The following is a 19,888-nucleotide window of genomic DNA, read 5'->3' on the forward strand; positions in this document are numbered from 1 at the left end:
AAGAAGTTGTGTAATTTTGTTAAAGAACGCTTCCTTGTGCTGGATCAAAACCACCTGTCTATCTGTTAGGTCCTCATCCTTGAAGTGGAGAAAAGGAGGAAGAAAGGTGCATATCTTCTCTCCGGCACTCGTGTCCTCTTCCGCCCGAATCATTCAGAATGTTTTCTGGGTGTATATATTTGATGATTTTACTCATTTCTCAGATTGAAGGTATGTCTCACTCTTTTTATCATGGTTTTCTTGTTACGAGGTTGATATCTCTTTAGTCACAAACTTTAAATTGTAAGTGATACAAACAATAACATCACAACTAATGTGATAGCACATAAATAGAAGTTATTGGTGATTTTTCTGAGAACGTAGCCTAGAACTTGGACTAGGTTATGACTAATCATGACATTCTATGAGTCTACGTAATGCCGTATCAGTCTTAAACACTTTGGATCCACGGCAAAAGGAGGAGGGGACATGTACCCGAATACTAACAACATAGCAGGCACCATGCTAGCCAGTAGCCACTTTGTATGTTAGAATGTTTAAAATTCAATATTAATATCTTCACTTTACGGATGGGGAAAATGAGACTAATATTTACAGATCAGAGAGATTAGGTATGCTAAGCGTGGTCACACAGCTAATATACTGGTAAATCCTTGATTCGAATCAGAGCATATTCCAAAAAGCCCATGCCCTCTCCTCTTAATTGCTCTTTAAAAAAACCACTTTAATTAATCAGGGCTTACTTCATAGATGACTACCAAAGTGATAGGGCATGAATAGAAGATTATGTTTAGCACTGATTCAGGGCTACCTAAAACTCTCTGACAAGTGAAAGCCTTATACTTGAGAGGTAAGACTTCAAATGCAAATATCCCTGCAAGACCAAATTCAGTGATTTACATTGAAACAGGCTTTGACAGGAGGCAGAATCCAGAGACAGGCATACGGAGAATGAGAAGGCACAGATAACAACTGCAGAGCAAGATGAAACGTGGAAGAAGCCAAGGAACCCTGATTTCTTTGCCTCCTTTCCAATTTTGCTTATTCTCCTAATTTTCAAATATCAGTCTCGATTTCTCTGCATACGAAGTGGGAATATTTCATAGGGTTGCTGTACATGGCTGTTAACTGGGGCCGAGTGAACCATATGAGAACGATTCTTTTTTCAATCACGGTGGATGAGTGTTAATGTCAGATGGATTTTCCTCCTCCTGTTTCCATGCAGAAAAGGCCATCCTTGGAGTACAGGGTCAAGAACTGGTTCATCCCAAAAGGCTTCCTCTGATCCAGAAGCGAGATGTTGGACACGCCCATGATAACGACATACCGGTACAGGTTTTGATTTAGTAAATAAGATTATTTTGCTTTCACAGGCATGTAGAAACCTGTCTCTTTTCCCAACCAGAAGCAGGTAGGAAGAGAGGAGTCTCATTTTTTCTGAGAACTCACACCCATGGGCTTGGGAGGGTAAGCAACTGCTCAATGAGTTAGAAAACAAAAGGGACTAAAGCACAGGTTTTAGGGGTACCATTTTGAATTTTCCAGTTTATGGAGGAGTTCCACCAACAGCTTTCCAGGCTGACTTAAAACACCCTCATTTTTTCTGAGCTGGTGCCTATGCAATGCTACCTTGAGCATGTTGCTTTCCCTGAGATCTGACAGGCAGGTTTATTTGCTTTACGGAGTCTGCAGCAAAGTTGGGCAGCTTTCACAGGAATAAAAAGGCTCGCTTGACTGGTTGCTCAAAAGGGTCTTTATTCAGGTATTAAAATTAAAAATATTTAAAATATTATTTTTGAAACTAATGAATGTTTATTCTAAAAAATAGGTATACATAAGAGGGAATAAGCTTCAAAATTAGGCTATTTTCAATGCCCACTATTACAAAACAAATTAGGTGAATGTCTTTGATATTTATGTCAGTAGGCACTTGCATTTTAAGCCTTGGGTTTTTAATGTGCAATCAAAACAGCCCTAACTAATGCACACCTGTCATTCATCAAATACAAAACTGCCCTCTCCCTTCCTCATGGCTGCCCCTCTTGAGACCCTCCTGGCAGGAGTGGCACAGTTAAACAAGTTAAGTACATCAGAAACTTGGGCTCACTCTTGAGCCATTTGCCTCTCCCATCAAACAATCACTAAGCCTTACGGATTCCAGCATGTAAATGTCTTTTGAAATTATCTACCCCTTTTCTGCCCCTGCTCAAATCATCTGCATTCATCAACAGCCTTCAAACGGTTTCCCTGTCTATAGTACCGATTTTTGTTCACCCATTATCAATATTAAGTAAACCTTCTAAAATGCCATGTTTATCTCTGCATGTTTCTGCCTAGACCCTTTGCTTCTCTTTGCTCTTAGGATAAGGTCCAAATCCTTGACTTACTAGGCTGTGCATTTAGCTCCTTCCTACCTTTTAATCTGATTTCTATTCAATGTACACTTGGTTTTTCAGCAATGTTGAACATCTCTCTGTTCCTCAAACATGTCAAGCTGCTTCCTACCTCAGGGCCTTGGCATGTGCTTTTTCCTGCCCCTGAATCTTCCTTTCAATATCCCTGGCACAGTCCTTGCTTTTCTTCTAGTACAAGGCTTCTCAATTACATGTGTTTGGTTTTCCATTTTTCTTCTTTGTCAAGCTGGGGCTTTCATGAGGGCTGGGACCTCCAACTCGTACCGCATTGTATTTTCCATATTATCCCTGTGCCTGAAATGGCATCTGTTGGATAAATGAATGAATAATAAACTCCAAGAAATGTGCAACATATATGACCAACAGTTGTGAACCTTAAATTATAAAGAACTTTTATGATTCATAAAGAAATAGAATACCACAAAAGAAAATGGTGAAAGAACATGAATCAGAAATTCACCCGAAAACTACAAATAACTAAATAACAGAAGAAAAATATAAATGCCAATGGTCATCCAAGAAAACAGTTTATCACAATAAGTTATCATTTCAAGATTTTTATTAATGATAATATCTATTAGTGGCAAAAAGCTCATGAAGCAGAAACTGCTATGAGTTGATGGTGAAATTCTAAATGTGTACTTTCTTCAGGATACTTTGGCAATATTTATCAAAAGTCTTATATCTTTTCCATGTCATTGACAACGCAATTCTGTTTAACTACAGTGGAATACCCCAAACCAAATTTTTGATGATATAGATTACATCATGTTTCATTCACATTGTGCTTTGCAACCATAAAACACACGTTAGAAAAGAACGTTTATTAGAATAGGAAATGGTCATAATTTATTGTTGGAAAAATAGACTATAAAACTGTATATACAAAATTGTTGAAAAATACACAAACAGAAGATGTGTGTAGGAGCTGCTGCGTGGACAGGTACTAATTGGTGTATCCCCAGATGAGGGGAGAATATGCATTTTCCATTTTATTTTATAGCTAGAAAAGAAAGCCCCTTAAAATTTTCCATTAAAAAATAACTTGAGTTACATCCTCCTGATATTAGCCCTCTGCCAGTTCATCTTTATCAGCATTTACCCTTTTGCCTGGAAGGCCTGCGGGGTGAACTGCGGGAGGCAGGGAACCCTCACGGCACTGCTTGTCCTGGCACTCGATACATGAGCACACGTTTAAGTCGCACGATGGATCTTGTTTTTCAGGAAACATATGAAGAAGAGCTGTTGTATGAAATAAAGCTAAACAGAAAAACCTTAATACTTCATCTTCTAAGGTCAAGGTAAGTTCTGTTGTGATTCAACACCTTGTAGATTTAGTGGTCTATGGTGTCCCAGTTTTTGTAAAAACTGCCAGTGAAATGAATTCCTCAAGTCAGTGGGGAATCTTTGCAGGCCGACAGTGTTGAATCAGATTGTTCCTTAATCCAGTGGAAACACTGATTGGGTCAACTTTGTTTTCATTATAACAAATCCATTAACAGGTGAAAAGTTACATTTGTGTGTGCACATGAGGCACCAGAAATATTAATTTAGAATCTACTATGCAACCAAGTACTTTATTAGTTTTATATATGCTATTTCAAGATAATCACAAAAATGATTGTATTCCACTTACCTTGCATCTTGTTCATTTTCCACTTTACTGTAAAATTTTTTTATACATAGCAGCGAAGTTAAATAATTTTGTAATGAACATTCATATACCCATAATTCCATTAAGATATATATACACCAGTGAACATTTTACTATGCTTGTTTTATATAATATTTCCCCATCCATTCACTCCTCTATCCAGCTATCCAGCAATCAGTCCATTCATCCTCCATCTTATTTTTATGCATTTCAAATTACATTGCCTATCGGTATACTTTCCCCTAAATACTTCAATAAGATTATCATTAGCGTTTAACACTAGTTTATAGTTTTTTCTCTTTATGTAAAATTTTATACAATGAAATGCCTAAACCTTCAATGCATATCCACATAGCCCTTGAATTTTATTTATTCATTTGTTTTTAAGGTAAATAGACAACTTACAGCAATAATCGTGCCTTGGATAAACCTCATTGGCTATGATACTGCCGCTGCATAAAGCTGACAAATTATATTAATAGTTGTGTATATTTATGGAGCACAAAGGGATGTTATGATTTATGAATACAACGTGAAATAATTGCATCAAGCTAATTAACATATCCATTACCTTAAGTAATCATTTTTTTGCAGTGAGAACATTTGAAATTTACCCTTGGAGATTTTGTAATGTACAATGCACTGTTATTAAATATATTCACCATGCTGTGTAACAGATCTTAAAAAACACACAGACTAACTTATTTGTCCCGCCTAACTTAGGCTTTGTACCTTTTGACCATCATCTCCCCATTTCCCCCACAGCTCCAGCCTTTGGTAACCACCATTTTACTCTCTGCTTCCATGAATTTGATTATTTGAGATTCCACATAGAAATGAAATCAAGCAGTATTTGTCTTTCTGTGTTTGGCTTATGTCACTTGGCATAATGTTCTCCAATTCCATCCATGTTGTCACAAAGGATAGAATTTGCTTCTTTTTTAACGCTGTAACACTGAATAGAATTGCGTTGTGTTTACTGACCACATTTTCTTCATTCTTCTGTTGATGGACACTTAGGTTAGTCCCATAATTTATTTCCATGGTTACCATATACATTCCTGTGACTGTGATTTCTCCCAAGTCTGTTCTGTGGGTTTTCAAATCAGAAAGATGGTGGTTTTCTAGCAAAGTTTTAGCCATCCCCAACAAGGCAGATTTCAGCCTGAAAAAGCTGTAAAAATGGGGAGCTCTCCTCAGGCTGGGCTTCCTTCCAGAGTCTGCCTGCTTTGGTTCAGCAATCAGATCCTTCAGGTGGTGGCTTTTTTGTGTGTTGTTCAGAACTAAATTATTACATACAGAACGTCGGTCTCACAGTAGGTTACTCAGTCATAGCAGGAGTGAAATTCTGTAGTTAGTTCATTTTGAACGTTAGTTCCGCATTTGTTTATTGAACCCTGCCAATGTTCTAAATAACGTCTTAGGAAGCAGAGAGACGCAAATAAAAGGGGGAAATGTCCCTTTCCGAAAGGGGTTCACAGGTAACCTTGAAGATTGACATAATCCGTCAAGGGTCAGCAAACCATAGTTGATGGGCCAAATTGGCCAATGTTTTCTAAGGCAAATTTTTAAAATTTGGAATGTTTACAGTGAAAACAAACCAAAACAAAAACACATAACAGAGACCATTTTGTGTCCCACATAGCCTAAAATGTTCATTGTCTTGGTCTTTATAGAAAAGGTTTGCCGATCCCATAATACATGACAAAGTGTGGTAACATGAAAGTGAAGATCTCTGGAAGTGTGAAATACACACAGTGGATGGAAGCTCAGAATCTGCTTGATGGAGTCAGAAAGTGTGTTTGAACTGGTTTTTGAAGCACTTCCAGAAGTTTGTCACGTTGAGGGTGGGATTAAGAAGTGGCCAGCAGTAGTCCAAAGAGGTATTAAAGAAAAAAAATTATTCAATGATACTTGTTAAAGCGCAGTAAAGCAGACTGTGTTCAGAACCATCACAATAAATACAGGGACCACTACAAGGGGTGGGGTCTTGTGGTGGGAAATAGAGATTGGGTTCAACTCCAAGTACAGTATGGGCTTATGGGAATTCATTATATTTAATACATACTGTTCTTATCTGTGTAGCTGTTAGGTTACTATATATTAAGATATATTCACATATATCATGTATGTTTTGCATTAATTTAGGCTCTCAGATTTTTGACTTATATAACATTTTCTCTGAGTTCTTTTCACAAGGCTGCTTTGCTAAAATTGTGAGATTTTTTTTTCCTTTATAAAACTATGAAATTTAGATAGAAAGGCTTTTCATTTGAGTGGGCTTGATTTTGCTTTTCTATTTTTAGAAGAAGAGGACCTTGCTGAGATTTGAAAGCACCCCGAAGCCTTCTCCATCACATGATTGGTTTTATCTGCCAGATTTTTAGAATGCATAAATTTTACTACCTCTCTGCCCTCTTTTTCAGGGAGTTCTTAGCCTCAAATTACAGTGAAACGTACTACTCCATAAGAGGAGAAGCACTCACCAGGCATCCTCAGATCATGGTATCCTATGGAACTTTCCTATGTCTTTTCTCTAAAACTATCATTTCCTAATGTGATGTCCAAACCAATTCTAGCTTTACAAGCTGCTCTGGGAAGTGCTACATCAGAAATAAATCCTGAATTGACTATTCATACTGAATGATCCCAAAATAGAAAATATGACCCCGTGAAGCCTAAAGGAAGCTGATTGCTGACTAACAAGGCAATCAATGACTACTGGTGTATCTTTCTTTACTAAACTGACTTCTATACACTCGAATGGTGTTGAATCTGGGAGAAGGTTTAAGCAGGACACCAAAGAAGTATAAGGCACCCTCATGAGATTGTGATCAAGCTAAATGGACAAAATCCAAAGATATGAAATAACTTTAGAATCTCCATTGCACTGATCCTCCTGTGATTCTCACCCCCTTGCCCACTCCTTCTGAGGCACCAGCGTTGAGGCCTCTTATTCATTTTCCAAATAAATCTTGGCTGAATCATCATTAATATTATTCCAGTAGACACAGATTCTACTTTATACCTTCATTCCCCTTTCCAGAAGATGCCCTCTGTAGCCTTCTAACCAAGAACGACATCACTCTTTCCTGCCAAAAGTATACTTTCAAAAAGCAACTGTTAACTTCTCTGAGAGCCAGGTCTTCATGCAATCTTGCAAAATAGGACAGAAGGAAAAATAGGGAACACTCTTCTCTGCAGAGGTTGGTTATTGACCTGTAATATTATGAGTTCCTTGAAGGGCTATGAAAAGTGTCGCCCAAAGGCAGGAGATAGAAATGATGGGAAAGATGATTATCTGATGGGATTACCATGGGCGAGACATCAAGTAGGGAGTAATAAAAGATACCAACTTAATTGAGGCAGAGAGGAAGGAGAGAGAGTTATGAGAGGAACTGGTTGGAGAGTCAGACCTACTTTTAGCAATGATCAAGAATTTGGCTTGATTTCATAGGCAACTGGGAAAAAATATAATATTATCACAGAAGGGTCAGTGTGGTAAAGATTTTAGGATGGATTAAAGCAGTAATATTTCTAAGAAAAAAGGTCACGTTTCTACAATTGGTGCCGTCATCTAATAGACGATCGAATTTGTAGGGGAAGAATCCATACATCAATTTACACAAAGTGATCACGCAGTTAAAACCAGAGGTCTCCAAAGCAGGCTCAAATATGTCTAAATGAAAGAGTGTGATGAATGAATACATGAACAAATATGAAATATAATTTGTCAGAATGAAATACTGATCTATTTGGAACTAAAAATATTTAGATACTAATATTTGCATAATATAAATATTTATGAATGTGTTCATAGTGTCCTCTCCTATTCCAGGATCACTGTTTTTACCAGGGAGCCATCATACACGAATATCACTCTGCTGCCAGCATCAGCACGTGTAACGGTCTCAGGTAACGCAACGCATCTTCCCTCTTCCTTTATGAGTTTCCCTGTGGATTTTCACAGACATTCACTTCACTTATTTCTTTTTACTCAGGCTGGTAAATAGAAAAAAATATGGGAAAAAGAGATACTGGATAGTTTCAGCAGTGAACATCAGCCCTAGCCTAGGATTTATGTTTTCACAAAGAGATGTCTCATGCACAGTCCTAAACAAGACAAGTGTTGCAGTGTGTGAGCAAGGGATTCAGAGCTGGGAGATTAATGCAAGTCATCTAGCCCATCCTCTCATGTTACAGACCGGGATACTGAAATCAGAGACTTGCTTGCAAACATTCAGTTTGCTGGTGGTAGAACTGAGTCCAAAATCCAGGTCTCTTTACTGCCACTTCTATGAATTCCCACTATACCATCAAGCTTTGTTAGTTTAGCTTTTTTGTAAATCAGCCTGTTTCCAGTCTCTAAAAGGTAAAAAGTCAGGGAAAAGCCTATAGTTCTTTAGAATCCTGGGCTCCAGGACAAAGGAGAGTGTGGAGAGGTAAAGGGTAGAAGAACAAGGAATTCTTTCTTCATTGGTGGGGAATTTACTCGAATAGTTCCCAGTATTTCCAAGAATGAGAACCCCTTTAGTGATGAAATTACCATATAGTAATATTTTTACTTTCATATGTGAATATTTACTCTACATTTAATGCATGATAGACATAACAAGTCACCAAAATGGTGAGGAAAAAAAAAAAGACGCCAGCAATCCACAACCACAGGGGGGAATTGCTCCTCTTCTTACATTCAAAGCAGAGATTGGATTGTGAAACTTCTCCTGAAAATCCAGATAATTTGACTCCTTGAAAAAGTTATTCATTCAATCAAAGGCCACGTGTCATCCTATGTCCACCCAAAGCACCCAGAAGCTACATGCTCATGAGGTACTGACTTTGTAGTTTCCCTTTCTTGAAAAGGCGAAGTCAGTAAAATGAAATAGAGTACTTGTAGATCTTGAATACGTGCTGTATTCTCAATTTCTACAGGGGATTTTTCAGAGTCTCTGACCAAAGGTACCTCATTGAACCAGTGAAATACTCGGATGAGGGAGAACATTTGGTGTTTAAATATAACCCGAGGTTGCCATATGCCACCAATTACTCTTGTACAGAGCGTAACTTCACCAGGAAAACTGTTTCAAGCGATACTATATCTAAAGAAGACTCCCAAACAAAAGTGAGTAATATATCTTTACCCCAGGTAAAACACCTCTCATTTTCTTTATAATCTTGAAGGGAGAGATTATGAGTCCAGCTAATGAAATAATATGTGCTACCCTGAGTCTGCCACTTCATTGGTCTGAAATTTGAAATTCAAATTTTTGTTTTTGTTACCAATGTAGAAAGCGTTTATTCCCTAGGGTAAATCTCAGTTTGTTCCATCAATTTTAAGAAAGGGGGGATCTCTACAACCCTACATGTAGATTGACAACATTGGGTCTATAAGTGGTTGGAAAGAATGAAATTTGCAATGTTCTGAAACCTATCTTAGATATTGTCTTTCCTTGTGTTCCCTGCCATTTTGGGGGGAATTGTTGATGCCAAACTAGGTTCTCCCACTTTGATCGGGCCAAATATTTTAATGATTAAGGACAACTAAGGATAAGATAAAAACAAGTCATTTCTTGGTGGTTTGGTGGCATAAACATAGTCCTGTGTGTTTCAGACTTTTGTATATGACTAGTTCATATCCTCTTAAATTCCCACTAGATGTTAGCTTATAAGCTACATGATTGTTTATCTACTTCTCATGTCCATAATCCATATAGTGTCTGAAACATAATAGATGCCTAATAGATGTTTCTCGATCCAACAAATCAACAAATAAATGATTATGCAGTCCACAAAAAGTATTAAAAGTCAAATCTTTTAATACTATGCCTCTGGTTTGTTCTCATAGAATATGCATGAACGTTGGTGCATATACACTGAAAGCTGAGAACTTAGAAGAATTTCCTGGTATCGATGTTATATAAAAATAAAAGATCTATGACTAGCAACATTTATTCATGTTTCCTTTCAGTTGAGACTGCTGCAAATTAGGAGGTGGGGAGGCAGAAGGGGAAGTAGAATGAATACAGTCACTTCTGCTAGTCAGTCCTGTGTTTTAGCTCTCAACTGTAGATGGGTGCTTTTCACATGAGCTTACTTATTAAGTATTTACTTTATAAATGAAAAAATAAACCCTAAAGTCTGGATTCATGATTATTTATAACTCTTATTTGACCTGAAAGACTAAACAAAGAAAGGAAGTATAATCAAATATGAAATGTTGCTCCAGAATCATTAAAATCTGATGTATAGGGCCACATGTTTAATCATATAGTGGATCTCACTTAGATAAATTAATAACATTACCCGATATACTCATGTGCCTCACCTTTTGGTATCCATAATATTAACATTTCTCACCTTGAAAATGTTAGATTCTTTTCAACTTAAAACGTTAAGATAAAAAATGTTAATCACACTTCACTGAATTTTCTGTAAATTTACAGAACATCCATAATGAAAAGTATGTTGAACTGTTCGTTGTTGCCGATGATAGCGTGGTAAGTTTTCAGATGAATATTTTGCTCTTCATTCATCCTTATAAAGCTGTAGTTGTGACTCTAACATCAAGGAGAAAAGTGTCCTAGTCAGAGTTCCATAATGGGCTCAAAGTTCTGTTTTTAGCCTCTCCAGACAGATGTAGGTAAGAGACTACTGAGTTCTTTGGCAGTATAGTAGACTGATTCAAAGTAGAGCCTCCCTCCCTATGACGAACATATGGAAATACTGAATGACGAATAAGAAACTGAAAACATGCTAGCAATCTATAGTTGAGCTCAAAAAGAAACAATGAAAATCTCTGAGGAGTAAAAATGAAGAAGAAAATCTCTGTCAGAACAGTAAGTAAAATTCAAGGGTGACCCATAATACGTGCAGATAGAAGTTGAGGAATTAAACCTCCTGAGAAGCAAAAGACTTAAATTTGGAAATAAGTGTATCAGAGAATAGAAACCAAGATGGTAGGAGATGTCTTAAAAGGGAAAATGATCAATGTTCAATGTGGACAAGATGATCAGAAAGGAAAAAGCACTCAATGCGTTTGATAGTTAAGAGGACATTTGTGGGCTGTCAAGAATTTCAATTAAATGGTAGCAATTAAAATCACAGCATAGTAAGTTGAGTAGGTGTGAGATGAAAATTGAAGAGATTCTAATGCTGTTAGAGGTATTTAGATATTTAAAATGATGGAAGAACAATGGAATGGTAACCAGTGGATATTTTCGGGATTCAAGGAAAGCATATTTATTTTTGGTTTTTACTATGAAAGCAGTTTGACCATTTGCATTTACCCCTACAGGATACCTAATGTTGTTATAAAGTATATTTTATCATGTCTAAATTGATAATTGATCACGAGGTCCTGATAGTACAAGAAGGGAATTCAGTTGTAAGAAGAGAACAAAAGTTGGAATAGGCTGGAACAGGAAATTGGTAGACACAGTTTCCTAACACTCTTCAGCACAATTCTGGCTCCAGGGTGTTTTTTTATTACATATTCCTCAGTTTGTGATCACCATAGGCGCAGAAGAGATGGTAAAGTTGTTGTTGTTTGCAATATAATAATTCTATGAAGCTTTAATAGGTGGTGTTTCTTCAACATGACAAAAATGGACTCTAAAGAACACTAATCCATTGGTTTAATAAATAATGTAACGTAATGTGAAAAGGGGACAAAGTTAGGAAAAAAAAAAAAACTTAAAGTGGTGCTAAGCCAAAGCACGTCTTTATAAACTGCTGTATTTAGTAATATTTTATATCAAAAATGTATTTCTGTGTAAGTTGCCTGGTGTTAGCTGACTGGAAGGAGGACTCTTTCTTCATTAGCCAATGTTTTTTTGTCTTTGTAATATCTCATAATGGGTGAAATATTTTGTTGACCTTTTATTTAATTCCTATTATTAATACATGTTGATATGATGTTTATATTTCCAGTATCGTAGGAATAATCATCCTTACAATAAACTAAGGAACAGAATTTGGGGAATGGTCAATTTTGTCAACATGGTAAGATTTGATATAGTTTTTGAATTAACCTGAAAATACAAATTCAAAGAACCTTTTAGGATAGATCTCTGTTGGCCTATCGTGTCCCCCTGAACTGAAGCAGTCCAAACCACAAAAATTCACCAAGTAGACTAATTAGCAAAAATTCATTGAAAAAATAATAGCAACAAATCACAGCTCTTAGTTTTTGGTTTTCCAAATAAATGCCATTTAATATTTAAATAAGTTTCAAATATTGGTCACTAATCACAAAATTTATGAAGAAATGCATAAAGAATTTGAAAACCAATCACTATAAACCAAATCTCACTGCTTTATATCGCTGTTCCATGACCTTGTATAACAATAAGTCTTTCAAGCTATAACTTAATTGCCCAGGGTTTTACACAGAAACTGGGGTAACTCTTTCAGTAAAATACATTAAAAGGATTAATTTGTCTAAGTTAGGATGAACTGGTAACCCCTAATGTTTCCATTTGCACTTGCAACCAGTTTTATAAATGTAAAGTGTACCCATGAATAGAGAGGGTCCACAAAGCCCAGGTTATCCTCATTTTGTAGATCTGACACACAAAGTTTATTCCACACTAAGATCAGGGCCAAGAGAAATAAGGATGGTATCACAGTCTCCAGTGTAGGTTTGGAGTCATGGTTTGACTAGATGCCTAATTTCATAGGTGTTTAAAAGGAACCTAGTTCTTATGATTATGAAATGACTTTTTGAGGCTATAATTTTGACACCTGAAATTCAGCATATTCTACAGGTTATGAAAAGTAGAAAATTAATGCAAAGTTAATGTTATAGGAATGATATGAGCATTAAACTTCTTAATAACTAGTTATATTCTCTAGTAACATTGTATGCGTAACCTTTCCATTTCTGTTCTTAAGTGTTTATAGATAATCATTTATTTTCTCTTTCAGCCTACATATACTGGCTGTTATGCAGTATAACATTGATATAACACATAGTCTTTGTCTCAAAATTCTCGCAATAGTTGCTTAAATTCTGTCTTCTATTGTCCAGGCATAAAAGTATCTATCAACTAGGAATTTACAAAACAGGTGGGAATAGGGGTGAGAAGACTTATGGACTGCACCTATTTCTGCTTGTTTTAAGCCTTCCCCAGTAAGGTTTCTCAGATGAAAAAAAAAATAGTTCTAAAAATCAACCATAAAGATCAAACACAGCAGCTAAGCTAAGTTTTTGAAAATTAATACCAACTTTCTAACCTGCCCTCTTGGTCTAAAGTAGAGAGATGAATAAAGAACATTCATTCCACCATGTGCCACTGTTAGTAAAGTCATGTTTTCAGACCAGTTGTAACCTGAGAATTTTCTTCTAGACCCATCCTGAGACCAGCGCCTGTTAGGCTTATGATATAGTTCAAGGAGAGTCAGATTATTTTGGTCAAGTTTCATTGTTGACCATAGAAATTCACCCAGTATTCTAGGCAATTCACTCTGCATCCCATGTTAATATGTTTATTTATAAAATGAGGCCTTATGTCCCTCATGAGTGAAAATTGCTATTTTTTAAAGAAATGTAAAGGAATGCAGTCGTGATGAAAGATCCTTCCAACAACTTGACTTTTTGAAAAACAATCTCTTCTTTGAACAGATTTATAAAACCTTGAACATCCATGTGACGTTGGTTGGCCTTGAAATGTGGACAAATGGAGATAAGATAGAATTAGATTCAAACATAGAAACTACCTTACTGCGTTTTTCAACTTGGCAAGAAAGAGTCCTTAAAACAAGGAAGGATTTTGATCATGTTTTATTGCTCAGGTATGTGGCTACTCTATTTTTCTGCATAACTTAAGTGGATTATTAAGAAAAGAAAACAAAATAAACGAACAACAACAAAAACTTTTTAAAGCAATTGACTTTGGGGTAGTTGATAGGGATAAAATGTTATTTCTAGCTTTACAGAAAATTTCCAAGTGGACTACTTAATAATCTTTTTTTCTAATATTGATTTCCTAAAAAGGAAAAATCTGATATATTCCTTGGCAGAGTTGAAAATACCATTAGGTAAACAAAGTAGATGTGAATTTGTCTAGACTGCTCAATCATTACTTTCTTAAAAATGGAGGCCATTTTTATTATTCAAAATATCTAGCACAGTACTTAGCCCAGAGAAAATGATAAATATTTATGGAACTGAACTTAATCCAACCTTGTGTTTCATATAGTTCTGTTATCCTAAGGAATGCTAAATTGTGGAGGAACTACGTTGGAACAATGGCATCTTTGAGCATCTCTTCTGATGCCCTTAAAGCTACTATATTAGAGTGGTATCCACTTTACCTACTTTATCTACCTATATTAGTATCTCTTCTAAGGTTGGCAAACACAGCCTGCTAATGTTTTTTTCTAGTATTATCTAGATGTTAATTTCCAGTCTGAACTCAGAAACACAAAGCTTTCAAAGCCTGTAGTCAGAGATCAAGTCCATTCCTTTGGCAGATTGATGAGACTGAATCAGACATTCAAAGTAATATCATTCCTCATTTTCACATCTGGGGTGGCCTATATGTCTCCAGAGGTATAGCTGTGCCTGGCTTGGGCTTGAATATCATGCAGTAGCATGCCCCAAAATTATGGGGGTGGGTGGTAGTACAATATCACCATAAACTTATTTTTCCCCCATTTTTCCACCATCAGAGTGGTTGGCAATCATTGACTCTCTCAGATGTCCCTACCAACATAGGTTTCATCAGAGGGATATCACCATAAATTTCATAGTGGGAAAAATTAACCTCTTTGCCCCCTCCTTGCACATATATTTTATAATACTAATAAGTAAGTCCAGAAATATTTAAATAGGTATAAGTGGAAAACCTTTTACTTCCACAGAGTATCTCTTACTCTGACTGGTAGCCTCTCATATCAATAGAACAAATAAGCAGATGGGGTGAAATGCTACTTACTCAATGTCAAATTGAGTATCATATTTGGGACTTCTTATGTGTTGGGCTTCTTGTATATCTTCCCTTTGATATTCATATAGATTTAGAAGTGGCACGACAGTAGATGGGGCATTATCACGGTGCTACCTTTGTTTTCAAATGGCCATAAGAGAAGTAAGACTCTAGTTATACTTCCCCTGGTGCTTCATCTCCATAGGTGGTGTTTCCCCAAGATCTTCAGGATGCACGGTCAAATACTGACACTTAAAATGTGGAGACAGGAACATTTCAGTAGTAAAGAAGTACAGCATTTCTTTTTGATCAGAAAATTTAAAGACTGAGCCTGGATGCAGTGGTTTATGCCTGTAATCTAGCACTTTGGGAGGCTGGAGCGGGAGGATCACCTGAGGCCAGGAGTTTGAGACCAGCCTGGGCAACATAGCAAGACCCCATCTCTACAAAAAGTAGAAAAATATTCACTGGGTATTGTGGTGTGTATCGGTAGTCCTAGCTACTTGGGAGGGTAAGGGAGGAGGATGGTGGTCCTCCAGTCCCTGACAGCTCTTTGTAAACTCACCCAACTCTAAATGCTGTTCTTGAAATCAAATCAAATTTGGACTCCTATAATATACATATCTACATTTGTCTTCTTAGGTACGACAACAGTCCTTTTTTTACATGACAACCCTTTCAAGTGTTTGATTGTGGCTATCAAATCCTCTCTGGGTTTCTATGGCTGATTAAGTTTTAAAATTTTGTTGAAATGTATCAGATAGATCATGGTATTAGGTTCATTCACTGTTACATTTTCCCTTCTAAACACTTTTAAATTTAATTAATTAATTGATTGCATTATTAGTGGTTTTACTCAGAGCTGAATGTAGTGTAGACTAGAGTCAAGTAAAATAGGGCTCTAACCTCATTTGGTCTGGGTTTTAGAATATACTTTCTACAATTGCGACTTTAAATTTCATTGGTTTTTTCCCAATGCCTCTAATGTACCACAGGTTAAAGATGAGCTCTATATTAACTAAAGTCAGTCTCAATTCCAGAACTCCAGAAATAAGAAGGCACTTTCACATGCAAAAACATTGCCATTGCGATGGTTCATTGCAGTTTGATCTTTATGTTAATTAAACTACTAATTGAGATTGAAGAGTGTGTTTGCATCTTGTTTACAGTGGGAAGTGGCTCTACACACATGCGCAAGGAATTTCTTATCCAGGGGGTATGTGCCTGCCCTATTATTCCTCCAGTGTCATTAAGGTGGGCTGTGTTTTTATCTATGTTACTTAATCAAAAAGTTTGAATTGAATTTCTGTAAGGTCCTGTATCCCATCAAAAGAGACTCTATGTGCATTTTGTCATACATTCCTGCCAAGATAAGTCACAGACTGTTATGTTTTATTAAAAATCATAGATAAACAATGAAAGTAAACTAGTGTTCAGAGTTTAAAAGGCTATCGTGTACAGATTAACATGCAATGATTAGGAAAGGTCTTTTGCATATTAAATATAGCTATTTATAAAGACAGATAAGGTACACAAAACTTAATGGCTAATTTAGCTAGCGTGGATAATTGTGCTTGTACTAATAATGATGCGCATAAATTACTTTATATATCATATTAAGACTGTCTTGCAATTCATTTTTAGAAAGCTTAGGTTCTATAAACTGCTGACCCCCCTAGTTTATCTCATCCTTTCCCAAGTCTCTAAGTTCCTAGTAAATAATATCCAAGTAACCCTATCTGAGAGATTCTTGAAAACATGGTTTTATTTATTTCCTTTAGGTCTCTGCCTAGTTATGGCTATGCCCAATCCAGTCTAGTTAAAACCTCAAATTTAAATGCTAGTACTTAAATGACTACATGACGTGTTTATTTTATGGTTCTTTTTATGCTTATAGCTTTGCCTATGGTATTTCAGTAATGTAAGTTTTGGACAGTAGAGTCAATCTAATCTGATACAGGCTGTTACTGTTGCAATTATGATATTACAGCCAGTCCAGGACACATTTTCCACTTCATATGAGTAAGATGAAATGATCAAATTTGGGATATTTTATTAGCTTTACAGTAACCTGATATACCACTCCTCTTTGGAAATTAATTTTTTATTAATATAGAGATTAAAATATGGAATAGAACCATGAGCCAAGATAACAACCAATTCTGCCAAAGATTTTTTTATATCTGCCTTTTAGATTTTCTTCATAATGGAAACTCTCTCCTCAAGATTACATAGCATTGTTTTGCAATGTGAGACCATAAATCGAAAACAAGAACCTCGTATATTTTTGTTTTTATCCCTTTTGAAAATCTAGCATAGAGAAGACAATAAATTTTATTATATTCTACTGGACATTGGTCTCAGTCTATTCAGCTGCTCTGACAAAACACCATAAACTGCATGGCAAATAAACAACGGAAATTTATTTCTCACAGTTCTGGAGGCTGGGAAGTCCAAGACCAAGGCACCAGTAGATTGGGTGTCTGGTGAAGGCCCACTTTCTGGCTGATACTTGGCAACTTCTGTCTGTGTTCTCACATGGTAGAAGGTGGGGAGAGGAATCTCATTTGAGCACCTTTTATATGGGCACTAATCCCATTCATGAGAGCTCTGCCCCCATGACATAATTACCTCCCAAAGACCCCACATCCTAATGCCATTGCCTTGGGGTTAGGACTTCAACATATGAATTTTGGAGAGACACAAACATTCAGACCATCATAACATTAGTTAATAGTTCTTAGCTATTTGTAAGAATGAGTTTCTATAAATCCAACAATGACTAGTACTATCCCACAAATTTCAAAATATTAGAGCTTGAGATACTTAAAAAGTCATTTTCCCAGCGTCCTTATGTAATTAAAGAAACCAAAGTGCAGGGGAGGGAGGTAACTGAGGCCATGACCTCTCCAATAGGTACTAGTTAATTAGGAGCTAGAAACTGGGTCTTTCAACTATTAGTTTGAAGCACTATGTACTACAGTGTGCTATTGTTTAGAAATCTCTAATACACATTTCTTTTTGCATCAGGATCTTTTACCTGACATAAATATAGTTGCAAATAGAATAGCACATCAGTTGGGGCATAACCTTGGGATGCAGCATGACGAGTTCCTGTGCACCTGTCCTTCCGGAAAATGCGTGATGGATACTAGCGGAAGGTGAGGTTCAAACCATATGGAAAATACATTTAAATATTTTGGGAGTAGCTTTTGGGTCAGATGCCATTATTGTAGGATATATTGTTATTCTGTGGGACTTCCTGGAAGGTCTAATTACAGAACCAGGAGTGGTCAGAAGTTTCCCTTTTGGGGCTAAATCTTATTAACTGGTAATCTCTCTCTCTAGTGATACAGTGAGAGAAATTCTAAAATTCCATCTTGGCAAGTTGCAAAAGTACACTATGATCAATTAGTACCAATCTCTACCAGGTCTCTTAGCAGGAAATAGATTCTGCATGCCTTGTTTTGTCATCTTTGATATAAGCTGTAATGTCCTTCTTCTTATCTTTACTCAAACGTCATTTCTAGCATAGCCCTCTCTGATCTCCTGATCCAACTTTTCAATCCTGTCTCATCACACACATATCCTGGCATTTCCATTCTCTCTCTCTTTGTTTTGTTTTGTTTTCTCTTCCGTATTTATTACTATCTAAAATATTCTGTATTTTACATATTTAACTTATTTATAATCTTCCCTTTTCACTAGAATCTAAGCTCCATGAGGTCAGAGGGTTTTGTCTGTTTTGGTCACTGTTACATCACTATTGTCCTAGAAAAGTCCCAGGCACATGTTAGGTACTTCACAAATAGTTACAGAATAAATAAATGTCCAGCATTTCCCCATCATACTGGGAACTACTTTGCAGCCAGATCCTGAGTCTTGCACATGTTTGAATCCCTTCACAGCCAGAACACATAATGCATTGTGTGTGGTGACAAAAGTGTCTGTTGATGACCAATGCTTCCACGTATTGATTAGATGAGGTAAGGTAGCCAGCACACCCCAATGCAGTGGCCAGCATACAGTAAGAACTCACTAATATTTAATTTTGTGTTATTTTCTACATAATTAGTATTTTTTCAGAGTCACATCATCCCAATATAATAATCAAGATTCTTGACCGGGCCTGGTGGCTCACGCCTATAATCCTGGCACTCTGGGAGGCTGAGGCGGGAGGATCGCTTGAGCTCAGGAGTTTGAGACCAGCCTGAGCAAGAGCGAGACCCTGTCTCTACTAAAAATAGAAACAAATTAGCCAAACAACTAAAAACAGAAAAAATTAGCCGGGTGTGGTGGCACATGCCTGTAGTCCCAGCTACCTGGGAGGCTGAGGCAGGAGGATCGCTTGAGCCCAGGAGTTTGAGGTTGCTGTGAGCGAGGCTGATGCCACAGCACTCTACCCCAGGCAAGAGAGTGAGACTCTGTCTCAAAAAAAAAAACGATTCTAAAAGTCCTTCTGTGTTTAATTATTATGTCAATAATAATACCAAGGGAGTCCAAACAAAAGGAAGTTGGAAAGGAGGTGCATTTCAGTTGAAGAAGAAGCACATCTCATTCATAAGGATATATGTGATATTATTACATAAATATGTTGTTTCAAAAATATTTATGAAGGACTACTGTGTCAAGCACTGTGTTAACTGGCGGGTTTTTTTTTTTTTTTTTTTTTTTTTTTTAAAGAAGAACACTATACAGTCCTTACCTTGAGAAGTTTGCAATATTGCAGGGATGATAAACAAGTATATAGATTATTTTGAGAGGACCATATAAAAAGGAATATGGGAGCAGCAAGCATTGACAACCAGTTTTAACCATGAACTTGAGAAAGGATTTGCTGGACGATGTGTAGCCAGAATATTTGCACTAAAATAGTATGTGTTAGCTGTGTT

General features: G+C 36.6%; 1 protein-coding gene, 1 non-coding gene and 1 pseudogene across 5 annotated transcripts in view; 1 reads left to right on the forward strand and 2 right to left on the reverse strand.

The window, feature by feature from the left end:
* ADAM7 (ADAM metallopeptidase domain 7) overlaps nucleotides 1-19,888 on the forward strand; it is a 35,302-nt gene continuing 15,414 nt past the window's right edge. For 2 of the 4 annotated variants that reach the window (XM_045535287.1, XM_045535288.1), the window contains exons 1-11: nucleotides 1-210; nucleotides 1,226-1,329; nucleotides 3,639-3,715; nucleotides 6,495-6,573; nucleotides 7,907-7,983; nucleotides 9,001-9,190; nucleotides 10,512-10,565; nucleotides 11,998-12,069; nucleotides 13,691-13,860; nucleotides 16,166-16,250; nucleotides 18,027-18,157. In XM_045535287.1, the coding sequence (XP_045391243.1) occupies nucleotides 159-210; nucleotides 1,226-1,329; nucleotides 3,639-3,715; nucleotides 6,495-6,573; nucleotides 7,907-7,983; nucleotides 9,001-9,190; nucleotides 10,512-10,565; nucleotides 11,998-12,069; nucleotides 13,691-13,860; nucleotides 16,166-16,250; nucleotides 18,027-18,157 (1,091 nt within the window). In that variant the 5' untranslated portion in view covers nucleotides 1-158. Of the gene's footprint in view, nucleotides 211-1,225; nucleotides 1,330-3,638; nucleotides 3,716-6,494; nucleotides 6,574-7,906; nucleotides 7,984-8,027; nucleotides 8,899-9,000; nucleotides 9,191-10,511; nucleotides 10,566-11,997; nucleotides 12,070-13,690; nucleotides 13,861-16,165; nucleotides 16,251-18,026; nucleotides 18,158-19,888 lie in introns of those variants that run through there. The other 2 variants (XM_045535289.1, XM_045535290.1) reach the window with 2 other exon arrangements.
* LOC123626736 lies at nucleotides 4,367-4,532 on the reverse strand (annotated as a pseudogene).
* Nucleotides 14,727-14,802, reverse strand: LOC123626756. Its single transcript, XR_006730994.1, has one exon. It is a non-coding gene; the product is annotated as a small nucleolar RNA SNORD74 (small nucleolar RNA).

Source organism: Lemur catta, chromosome 22 (genome assembly GCF_020740605.2).
Source record: "Lemur catta isolate mLemCat1 chromosome 22, mLemCat1.pri, whole genome shotgun sequence".
NCBI lineage: Eukaryota > Metazoa > Chordata > Mammalia > Primates > Lemuridae > Lemur > Lemur catta.